The 11,472-nt window shown below is 51.0% G+C and overlaps 5 protein-coding genes across 5 annotated transcripts; 3 read left to right on the top strand and 2 right to left on the bottom strand.

Moving 5' to 3' along the window:
* Positions 1–50: 50 nt before the first annotated feature.
* A1O9_07098 (uncharacterized protein) lies at positions 51–641 on the top strand (the record flags this gene model as incomplete). Its single annotated transcript, XM_013404044.1, has 1 exon — positions 51–641. The coding sequence occupies one exon, from the start codon at positions 51–53 to the stop codon at positions 639–641; it is 591 nt and encodes a 196-aa protein (XP_013259498.1).
* A 365-nt stretch (positions 642–1,006) lies between these two features.
* A1O9_07097 (uncharacterized protein) lies at positions 1,007–1,504 on the bottom strand (the record flags this gene model as incomplete). Its single annotated transcript, XM_013404043.1, has 2 exons — positions 1,007–1,291; positions 1,361–1,504. 2 exons carry the CDS (start codon positions 1,502–1,504, stop codon positions 1,007–1,009), a joined length of 429 nt encoding a protein of 142 aa, XP_013259497.1.
* Positions 1,505–2,431: 927 nt separating this feature from the next.
* On the bottom strand, positions 2,432–2,674 carry A1O9_07096 (uncharacterized protein; the record flags this gene model as incomplete). The annotated part of the gene is made up of 2 exons (XM_013404042.1): positions 2,432–2,485; positions 2,558–2,674. Coding segments are annotated over 2 exons (171 nt in total), but the record flags the coding sequence as incomplete, so codon positions are not given.
* Positions 2,675–3,748: 1,074 nt separating this feature from the next.
* Positions 3,749–4,493, top strand: A1O9_07095 (glutathione S-transferase; the record flags this gene model as incomplete). The annotated part of the gene is made up of 2 exons (XM_013404041.1): positions 3,749–4,097; positions 4,144–4,493. The coding sequence occupies 2 exons, from the start codon at positions 3,749–3,751 to the stop codon at positions 4,491–4,493; spliced, it is 699 nt and encodes a 232-aa protein (XP_013259495.1).
* Positions 4,494–7,508: 3,015 nt separating this feature from the next.
* On the top strand, positions 7,509–9,434 carry A1O9_07094 (uncharacterized protein; the record flags this gene model as incomplete). Its single annotated transcript, XM_013404040.1, has 5 exons — positions 7,509–7,818; positions 7,871–7,996; positions 8,046–8,114; positions 8,167–9,069; positions 9,154–9,434. The coding sequence occupies 5 exons, from the start codon at positions 7,509–7,511 to the stop codon at positions 9,432–9,434; spliced, it is 1,689 nt and encodes a 562-aa protein (XP_013259494.1).
* Between the last annotated feature and the right edge of the window lie 2,038 nt (positions 9,435–11,472).

Below are 11,472 nucleotides of genomic sequence, written 5' to 3'. Positions count from 1 at the left end.
CTTATCCACACCTGGGCTCTCGTCTGTTCAAGGTGCAAGACAACGGAACCATGGCGAAGCTACCTGTCAAGATTTTCATGAGCCCACCTCCGGGTGAGATTGTGGCTCCCGGAGGATTCCCAGCCGACCCACGCCCGAAAGGTGCGCCGCAGGTCTTCCTGGATGCTATGGAAGTGCGGATAACGGTCTTCTGTGACGAACAAAAGTGTTCCTTGGAGGAAGAACTAGATGTAGACGACCAGAGATCATGGCATTGGGTTGCTTATCTGCCGGACGAGTCTGGCAATGACGTGCCTGTTTCCGTCATCAGAATTGTACCTTTTCCGCATGGTCCCCACCCAAACGGCTACTCAGATCCGGACGAGGAACCATATTTCAAGATCGGCCGGGTTGCCACTTTGGCCAGTGCTAGGGGTAAAGGACTCAGTCGAGTGCTTACTGAGGAGGCATTTTCTTGGTTAGCAGCACATCAAGATCAACTGCCATCTGGTTGGAACGGGCTTGTGCTTTCTCATGCCCAAGTCGCCGTCGAAAAGATGTACGCAAAATTGGGGTTCGTGACTGATGTCAAGCTGGGGCGATGGGATGAGGAAGGAATCGAGCATCTTGGAATGTGGAAACGTTTGAACCAGGGGAAGTGACAGCATCAACAAGGTTAGTAGAGTAGTTAGTGTCACATCCCCCTTTCTTTTACTGACCACAGATCTCTTAGGACCAAAGACATTGCTCGTCTAAAGTGCTTTTCAAGTTGAAAGGCAGTCACTCTACGGCCAACATGAATGGCATAGCAGTGGTCTTTAATACCTGGCTATTCTAATGCCCAAGAAAATCCATTACGTCAGTTTGGGAATGTTGAGGTGCGACTGCACACATTGGATTGCCTCTGCCGGCTTTCGGGTTTGAGCCAGACTCATTTACAACTATCATTCATGGAAAAGCAGAACATCCGACGATGATGTTTGTGCTGGTACGATACCAAGCCAACTCCTGTTGCATGTCTTGCAATTCAAAACATGCCCTCGAATTTCTCCGTTCGAGGGTCGACGGGACTCCATTGCTGGCGTTGTTTGCAATAGAACTCTTGCTTCGGCTGGAATTGGGCTCTTGCCCGCTCCTCAAGGCAACCCGACATGACGAAGATGGCATCTTTGAGTAACGGATTGTCCAGATTGACCGAAAACAGATTGGAGCCACATTTCCTGCAAAATGACCGCAGTACGGTGTTCTTTGCGTCAGTATTGCTGTCGCGATATCCAGATATGCCATTGTGACCTTTCAAGAGCTCGAATTGCTAATCTGGGGTTTAGCTTACCTTACATTTGAGAGATATGGGTGCTGCATTGAGCTCGCGAACACTCACCTCGGATCTGAAGAGTAGATTAGCCTGAAATGAGGAACCGCTGGATTTTTGACAGTTGATACAATGGCAAAGAACTGAGTTCATCGGTTCACCGCGGATGACAAAGCCGACATCGCCGCATAGACATGTACCGTTGAGTTGCATGCTTTCTGATGGTGAACAAAACAGTCTCGCATACACATTCAATTGCAGCAACCAGCATGGCCGGTACTTGGAGCAGATGTAGGTCTATTTACATACACTGTCCGCCGGGAATAACTCTAACTCCGCCAAGCCAAGAAAATAGACGACGGTGAGCCCAGAATCTTGGGTTAATGTCCCTTTAAACCCGTCGAATGAAAGCCCCATCTTGAGAAGAAGGCTTGCATTAAAGCGGCTGACAAACCCAGACGGTAGGAGAGAGAGAGTGACGGATGAACTTAACGGATGAATTTCTCAACAAAAGCCTTGCTTGAATCACAAGGATGGCCTGGACAAACATGTAATCGAGTATAACTCTAAATCACTGTGCGGAATTCCGTGACCTAGCTGCAGTTATACTTGTCCAAACTACAGTGGAGTTTGCAGCCAGGGGATCTCATAAACCACATTCTAGCGCCTTCGCCCACACGTGATGTCTGTGCAGCAGTGCTTTTTCATCTCAACCGCCCACCGGAGTAGCAATCAACATTTTTGGGGTCCGCAAAATGGTATGGCTGGAGAAAGATTGTGCATGTAACTTCACGCGCCCAGAGACGCTTGAGATGGGCAGGATGGTCGGAGTACAGTCTGGTGCTAAGTTTCAGGCTGGCCAAAAGAAGCTTCCCGGGCTATCATGAGCAAGTACACACAAACAACATATTGCACGGGTCGTTCAGTAAGGATCTGTGTGCAGGTATAGCGGGAATAGGGGGATATATGAATCAGTATTTGATTTCTTCGGCTCGATTGGAGTTCCATGCGAGACACATAGACGTCACGCTTTTTCGGAAAGATGGAGGTGTCATCTCTCCCGTTGACCACCCCAATACTCTTATATACAGTTTCTCATGCGTGGTCTCACTCTCACCATTCACTGCGGTCAGGTTGTGCTTAAAACTCCCTGATGGTGTCCCCCTTTAACTTGGCTCGCATATCGTATTTTCCCTGCGGTTGGTCAGCCAGCTGGTCAAGTTCTGGCAAATAAAGAGTTGCTGGAAGCACTATATGACCACCTACATCTGTCTTCGCGAAAGTATATCCCACCACGGTCGGGACAAAGATTGCGTACATGAACGAGATCCAGGCTGTGCGGGGGGTCCAGCGAAAGTACTTCCATCGCTCCTTGTTCAACTCTGTTTACCTGCGTCAGCTACTTGAGCCTTCCAAGTTTCCGAGATACATCGGTTGAGGAGAGCACGGATGCTCGGTCGTGTGGCAGGAAACGTACGTCCGTATTTCTCGAGGGCGGGATCAAGACGGAGAGCTATTCGGAATGTCAAAGTCAGTAGCAGGTCCTTCTAAGGTGTTCGCAACGGGAGGAGTAGCGCATACGTGAAGGTCCAGCCATGTTGCAGTGCCTGTTGAGCCTTCGATTCTGCTCTGATGGTGGACTGAAAGCTTCCTTTTCAATCATTGAGGTCGAGTTGTGTCCGCAGGCCCAAGGGACTCCTGTGGCTGTGCGCTGTGGCTGGTGTCAAGCCAGGCGAGACAGCAAGTGCTAAGAGTCACGTGATACCTAGTTTCCACACGCCACATCAAGTGACGTCGACCATCGTCATTCCAAAACCTCCCTCGCATATTGGTTGCAGCTCCTGTGGGTTTCTCGTCGGGCCAAATGAGCAATATTCAACGAGGCTCAGTGTTTACAGCTGATTAAGAGATTGCTATGCTAGTTACGTTTGCATACCTCATCAAGTCTATTGCCTTAAACTTGACAGTTTAAGCATACGAAATTGGAAATCTTGCCCCACCATTTCTCACGATTTTGCCTTTGGCTCCAACATATCTATAAGACTGTATTCTTCATAACTTTGATCAATTTTGATCAGACACAAATCAATTGGTGGTTTCATGAACGTTGAACGTTCAGCTTACACCGAGTCATTCTCCTACCCTGTTCAGCCAAACCAGCAACGCGAAAACGACTTCGTCGCCGAGCCTCGCTAAACTTGAACGCACGACCAATTGCACGCCAGCAGAAGATATTCGCCCTAGAGTCTACCTCGTACGAGTACTTCTGTACTTGACCAGATACGAGCCCAGGAATCGCTGACTCGGGAAAGATGTCTTCCCCCACCACCAACTCAGAGGGGGGACCAAAAATCGTACTCCACTGGTAAGCTGAACTTTCTCTCGCTAACTATCGCCGGCGGGAGGCCCGAGAATCTGACATCAGCCAGGCTCGAGGTCTCGCGTTCCCACCGTATTATGTGGTTGCTAGAGGAACTCGGTATCAAGTATGAATTGAAAACTTACAAGCGGACCAAGGCAGGCCTCGCGCCTCCGGAGCTAAAGAAAGTACACCCCCTTGGTAAGTCTCCCATGCTTACCATCGAGCCCCCTGGCTCCACTACGCCTATCGTGCTTGCAGAATCTGCCGCGATTACCGAGTATTTATGTGACTACTTTGGGAAATGGCTTGTCCCTCAGCGGTATCGAGATGGTAAGGGCGGCCAAATCGGGGGAGAAACGGAGTCATGGTTACGATTTAGGATGCTTATGCACTACGCAGAGGGCAGCTTAATGCCCTTTATGCTGATCAGCATCATCGTCCAGAGTAGGCTGACTCAACCGTGGGAATATGCCAGACTTACAAAATACAGGAATCAGAAGTTCGCCCGTACCCTTCTTCATCAAGCCAATCACCAACGGCGTGGCGGGAAAGATTGACTCGAGCTTCTTAAGACCAAATTTCAAGACTCACTACGATTTTCTCGAGGGCCAATTGAAGACTTCGCCCGATGACGGTGGCTTTTTGTGTGGCAAAGCTATTACCGCCGCGGATATTATGCTATCCTTTCCCTTGCAAGCTGGTCAGAGTCGAACGGGTTTCACGAAAGAAGACTATCCAAAAGTGTGGGAGTACCTCAATCGCCTTCAGGAAAGAGAAGCATATAAGCGTGCTGTCCAGAAAATCATCGATGTTGAGGGAGAATTCAAAACTACCCTTTGAAAGGAGGTTTAACGCGAACACAAGCATCCATAGCGCTGCGTTCCCTCTAAAATGTTAGGCCGCGAGGCAACGTTTGACCATCACTGGATGCTGCTGATGGTTGTAAGATATTGAATGGACGGACGCTATTGACTGACGTGACATTCCTTCGAGTGTTTCATCTTTGGTCTTTGACCCTGAGCTGAATGTCTTGGATGATAGCGAGTATCAAAGCGGCCTTAAGCGCAAGGCCGACTCCCTGGCATCATGTGTAAAGCCTGGCCAGAGTTATCAACCAAGTACAACTTACTTCGGTGGTCTGATGCTACATCGCCCTCACTTCTAAAAGTCTGACTGTATTTTTCTGTTGCGCGCAGTGGGAGATGTCATTTTGAGCCCCTGCGGGCCTTCAGCCGCAACATTGGCGCATAGGTCTCGTCTCTCTTAGCGATTGAAAGCGTGATAGCTGGCGAATCTAGGTTGGGGCCAGGGAAATGGGGCGTCTTGAAATGCTGGCTGCATGGTATCAGGCCCTTTGGCCCTACAGTGACGTGCTTTATCATCCGTCAACTCTTTAGCTGCTTGTGAAACTGAAAAGATGGGATCTGAGATTTGATTCACAGGCGGGTATAAAAACGACAGTGTCGATGGCAGCCTCCTATGTGGATAGTTCAAACGGTCTCTGATCTAGGTCGATATTCCTGCGACAACAATATTGGAGAACACATCCTCGTACGACTTCTACGAGGGCCTCTAACCAAGCTATCCATGGCTATTTTAGGTGCATGGTGCTAATGGATGATCAATCTTTGTTTCGTCGCCTCCCTCGAATCACATTCCCTCGTTGAGCAACTTCGAAGATCTTTAGCCACAGAATTAGTCGGGCTTGCATCGCCAAGTTACCACCGGCACTGGCAAAGGCCACCTCACCGCCCACTCTTCTAGACCTGTTCTGTCTCGGTCTTCTGCGATTGGGGTTCCAGACTGAGCCTTTTCTGCGAGATATCTGGTACAGACTTGAGGAATTCCAACCCGCGGGCGCATTATTCCGCCCCTTTGGCTGACGCTTTGGCTGACCCTTGTTTAGGTGCCAGTCGATAACTTGTCCAGTCAGGCTCGTTTAGCTGGTCGGGCCCCGCCTAGCCAGGGGAATAGTCTAGCCCAGCTCTCGTGGCTTGAGAAAGCAGTGAACGGCTCCAGTGCCCTGCGTAGGCCATTCCCGTTCGTCATTCAGAGATCCATGGGAGAGGCCATCGTGTGACTTCGGACACGCGGCCAGCCAGGGCCTTGTCAATTGACGTGCTTGGAGACCTGAACAAACACAGCCACGTCAGGCTGTTTATTGTTCTATATCATAATTTCCACACTACTCGTGCCTTCGTCTCGAGGGTTGTGGTTTCTCTGGGAAGGAGCTAAGAGGGCTTGTCCCGCAAGTGGATATCGACCCGACAACCCCTCAGATTTCGGGGTAGGCGGTACTTGTCGTCCGTACTAAACCTCTGACTACGAAATTCATCATCCATAATAATCGTAAGTCTCATCCATCAAGTCCCTGAATCCTCCGTCCACAACTCCCATCTCCGACAAAGACTTCAATGGCGCGGCCTCTTGGTAATCGGCATGCGTCACAAGACTCATCTGAGGAAACTTGTCAGACCACCGCAGCCAATGAGGCCGCCTGACTTGGCATGACTCAGGGCTTACTCATCGCACGGTTCAGCCAAGAGGATTTGCCTCAAGCTCCAAGCAAGCTCAATCGCCGACGAAGGGCACCACAGCAGCCTACCGAAGGTGCCAAAGGCTATCAAAGAATCCCTCAGGGATCCCACCCAAGGTAGCTGCTTGCGGGCGCCAAACTCATCCCAGAAGTCTCCACGAACTTGTCGCGTTTTCCGAACCTTCTCCCACCAGAACAAAAGCTTCGAGTGACAAAGAATCCCCGCCCCTGCCCACCCCGACACAGAGCGAGCCAACCTAGCCCATGGTCCCCCTCGTGGGCATTCAGTCTAGGTGTGGACCTGGCCAGCTCTAACCGGAGTGCCCCGGAGTGTCGGTAGCTGTTTGTCTGGTGACACGGGCCCTGGCCGAGGGGTTCCTCCTCCAAAGTTCGATGTTGAGAAACCCGTAGACCAGGGAGCCGGTTAGAGGCCTAGTAGCCGGCTGATTTCTATGCTTCCGAGCCTGCAAAGGGAGACCTCAGTCAGGGTGATGACGGACCCACATCTGCCCTTCGATTTTGACAGTAATGTCACCTTTTCGGATACGACTGACACCAACTTGAGTTCCCCAGCCATCTCCATTTCGCCCACGCCTGATGGGCCTCGTACCACTGAAGCCGCAATCGCCAGTGCCCAACTTGACGGTCAAGGCTCAGGTGTCGAAGCTACTAATCGCTCCGGCACCGCCATTGATTCTGGCCCCTACTCAATTATCTCCCATCGTGGTGCCGATACTGCTGACACCGCTAATCCTTCCCCAGACACGCGACCTGTCGTCCTCTCTAAGGACCTAGACTACCCTACCGTCGCTGTACATGATACAGAAGCTCAACGCACCCAGGTTGCTTCCTCTTCTGCTGCAGCCCGCGCCGCTAGCTACTACCTAGTCACCCCAAGCTTTGGCTCCCAGCCGTGGATTGCTCCTCCTGGGCCTTTCCTAACCTTTGCGCCTCAGCCAGTATATGAGCCCACTGGTGAATTACTCCACGAACATATTCAGTCTTTCGACGAATTCCACGATCCTTCCTTTCCGAGGCTTGTTGTCACCTCCACCGCAGCTCCGAGTAATCCGGCGCCAACAACAACCAGCGTGCCCGAGGCGGCCAGGACTACCAATGGTTCTTTCCCGGTAACTCCTTTCGTTCAGCCATCGCTTCCTCGATCTGCCCTGAAGCGGAAGGCAAGTTCAATTGTGACGACCCCTACCGCTAAACCCGCTGAAAGGAAATCCCGCCTATCTGGCTCTGGCTCTGGTCCTGATTCTAGGGTTGAATCGGACTCTGCTCTTCCACATAGTCGTTCTGTTACCTTTGAGCGAATGTCAGGCATCGGACCAACATCGCCTGATGAAGGATCTACCTCCTCAGATTTCCTGGCCAGCTCCAGATCAGCTCTAAATATAGGGTCAGGGGCTCCCGCTGGCAACCGAAGAACACGCCAGTCATCAGGTTCAACTCCAAGACCGCCCGTGAATTTCCCGTCAACCTCATCACAAGGATCCCAGAGAAGGGCAGGAGGTAGAACCTCGTCTGCTCACCCCCCTTCAATTTTACCACCAGAGAAGGTCTTCCCCATCCAGATAGGCTCTGATCTCTTTAGGCTTTCAGGAGCTTCTATTTCGTCTGATGGTAACAATCCCTAATCCAATGGAAGCGACTCCCTTTGTTGACATTCCCGCAGCGCCCTCCTATTTCACCCAGTTCTTTGAGGAGCAGATCAGACAAAATGAGGAATCAGGAGGCGTGAGGACTCTTTACATTGATCGTGACCCTGCAACTTTCAGAGACGTGGCACGACATTTACAAGGTCCTTCCTTGTTGTGTATATATCTTGCCTCTGCTAATTCTCTACACAGGTTACTATGTCAAGCCGGTCGATGGAAGCCACTTCGTGAAGCTTTTTGCAGATGCGCAGTTCTATAGCTGTAAGCAGGAGACTCGTCAGAGCTTGGCTGGCGGCTAATGTCCCATGTCTAGTGCCGCGACTGATAGACCAATTGTTCGAATCCGAGATTTTCATACAAATTGGCGAACGACACTTTCAAATACCGAAAGACATTTTTTCAGAGCCCGGCAATTCGCCAAACTTTTTCTCCTTGGGCTTTGCTGTATTCTTCTCCACACCAGGAGAAGTATTCCCTGGTCTAGACCGTAGGGGCTTACTGCGACCGCCGTCAATTACTCCCCCTTATGTGCCCGGTCGATCTGCAGAAATCTTCGCTCAACTCCTACATCTTCTGCGAGGGTATCCTCTGTCCATTACAAACGAATCACACCGCGCTGAGCTACTACGAGATTGTCGCTATTTCCACCTTCGAGGTCTGGAGCAGAAGATCATTGCCCACGAGATCAGCTACAATCTGGAGCGGCAGAAGCAAGAGATATGCCTACGCCTCGAAGACGTCAAACCGTCAGGTGTCTCGTTCACCAGTGATGAGCAGGGGGAAAGCGGGAAGCCTACTCCAGGGGGTTGGGTCTACTATGCCAGGCCGTTCGTAGATGACACCTCGTACGAAATGGTGGTGGAGGTTGGTAGTGAGTCCACGGTTCTGGACTTGACGGATATGAGAGCAGATTTCCACAATCTGGCAAAAGCTAGGATTTCATCTCTCTTCCAGGTGGTTGCTAACAAGATGAATCTACCGACGAACGCACCCCTGGGTCTGATGATGCTTTCAGGTGGCAGATCTTCTCAGTCAGCTAGCCCCGGGCATACACCACTCAGCGAAGATCGTGTCAAAGTGCGGTTTGAGCCCGCGAGCGATATTACTCTGGACGGCGAAGCCTACGAGGTTGACTGGGACGGCCCCTTGGGACAAGCCTTTGCAAAGGGGCCCAACACGGCAGCAAGCGACTCAGAATCCGATTCTGACGCAATGAGTGAAGACACCACTTCCAAACTTTCCTCGTCGATTCCGCAGCAACGACGACCTCAGACCCGACAGGCGCAGGGTGGGCCTTCAGGGCAACCTCCTACGGGAGGATCACGAGGTAATCTACCTGTCCCACCTATCCAGACGAGTCGCATCGCCTCGACCGTGCCATCAAAGAAGAAGCGAAAACGCCAGAGTAGTCAGGGGGACTTGGGTGAGTGGATAATTCGCACAGGCCAGTGGCGACTACGTGTGCAACCCAATACTCAGGACTCAATACGAGGGGGCTACGAGATCATCTTCGTGGGTGTCAAGATCGATGCGTATTCCAGCGAAAGAGCGCGCAACGCAAGAAGAGGGTTTCTCAATTGAACGGTCGCCCGGTGCAAGAGAAAAGTGGACTCGATCAAGCTATCATGACGGAGGCACGACGTGAAATTAGCGAGCCCATGAGAGGATAGTTCTTCTCGACGACCCGGAGGGTATTTGGAGCCAGCCTTCCAGCCTATACTTTTCACTTCGCGAAGCCCAAACCCATGGGTCGGGTGGCATCCATATCCAGTCAATCACCGCCACTCACCGCTCTAGAATGCCACCAAGCTGATTTCATTCCTCTCCATCCAATACCCACTTCTCCAGCGCCACCCCGATATTTCCCCATGCGCCGCACAGGCCTCATCCATATGGGAAAAGTCTGACCGATGGAGTCTTGCTACACCTAATACTTTATAGCAGATTTCCACCGGCAGGATTGGAGAATCTAGGATGAGTGACCAAACGAGTCGATGCATTGTTGCCAAACCCACAATCACGACGTTAATGACTAATCATTTAGGCGGGCTGTGTTTCCGAACTCGAGGAATTTTTGAAGGGCATCTTGACCCAGTAGACTTGGTCATGTCATCCACATTGAGCTTTTGAAAGCCACGTGCCGGACCCACCAGCTTTATATTCCACCCAGGTGGAACCGATGCGACCCGGATTATCATCAACGAGAATGACCATGTTGTATCGTTGGATTCAGCGAAAGGCTTGCACTAGCGCTGCAGCTCCTGTTGGGCCATAAGCTACAATTGGTCTTGTATCTACTTCTGTTTTTGAGCGCTCAGCATAGCGATGCCATGGGTAATCTCCCCGCACTAGATGATGGCGGAATTATTTTTGTTTCCAAGGCATGGTCTGTCGCCTGCGTCAAGCTTTTCGCCATAACATGTGGACTTTGCACGCAGCGTCTGCATCCAGGTATATATGCTACTTATCTCGTTCATCTCGGAAGGGGAGGGATAACAGATGCGCAAGTAAAGCCACAAACGATGCCTCTGTGCTATATGAGTGCATGCATTGAGGCCTTTGATGAGACGGTCTGATGTCAGAGGTCGCCTTATTGATTCTGGGGCCCAACCCATCAGGGTGGGGACTAGGGCGTATTCCGAACAGATGGATGGGCAATCCTTATGAACGATGGACCTATGGCAAAAGTCTCTTGGGATACCTAGCTCTAGAGGAAAAGGTACGAGACTACTATAGAGGGAGGGTGGTATATGATTTGATTAGGCACACAACTCCCCACCCTGAACACAGGAAAACACCCCCGAGTTAGCGAGAACTCAAAAGTGTAGCGTTTCCCCCTTTTCCTACTTTGGAAAAGCGTAATAAAGATGGATGTTTGCCGTTAAGTTCTGTTGTACATGGCAAAACTATCCAACTACCGAATACTAGTGCCACTTCCCCATGTGATAATGAATCAGTGGCGTGGGCGCCAGAGAGGCAATGGTTCGGTGACCGTATACCGAATCGAGAGAGGAAACAGTTCCAAAAGCGTCCTCTCGAGCTACGAGGTACGGGAGGTATCACAATGTCAAGACCGGGAGTGTCTTGTCTGCGAACCTGCATGGAAAACCTAATACGGGTACGTTGCAGAGCTGGTTCCGCCATCTCCTCCTTCCTTACAAGAAAGTAGCCCGGGAAGAGTGGTGATCTTTTCTGGGAAGCTGACCCTGATGGCTGATGAAATATTATACGGGAGTATTAGTACTGGTAGATTCCAATTCCGCCCCCCAATTGCTACTTCGGTACGAATTGGCACTGCACACCACGAGGGCGGGGTGTGAGAATGATTTCTTGAACCTTTCCTAGACTGAGAGCCTGGTCATCGCCACGGGATCCTGTTGTTGCATTTGGAATTCGCCATTCGCCATTCGCCATACTGAGGCTCGCGACTCTCCACAATACGAGCAGCCATGCTGCTATCATTATTTGCCTCTTTCGGAATCGATTGAGCAATAACTGGGAGGTCTTGTGTACTCCGTACATAGTAATCAAGAAGAAAAAAAAGGACCCTGTGGTTTGTTGATTTGGATTGAATTATTGATATCATCCCCCCCTTCCCCCGGCGCGGGCCCCCCCCCCC

Source organism: Exophiala aquamarina (assembly GCF_000709125.1).
Source record: "Exophiala aquamarina CBS 119918 chromosome Unknown aczIA-supercont1.5, whole genome shotgun sequence".
Taxonomy (NCBI): domain Eukaryota; kingdom Fungi; phylum Ascomycota; class Eurotiomycetes; order Chaetothyriales; family Herpotrichiellaceae; genus Exophiala; species Exophiala aquamarina.
Note: the sequence above shows the minus strand (reverse complement) of the source record. Positions and strands in the feature narration are given on the sequence as shown.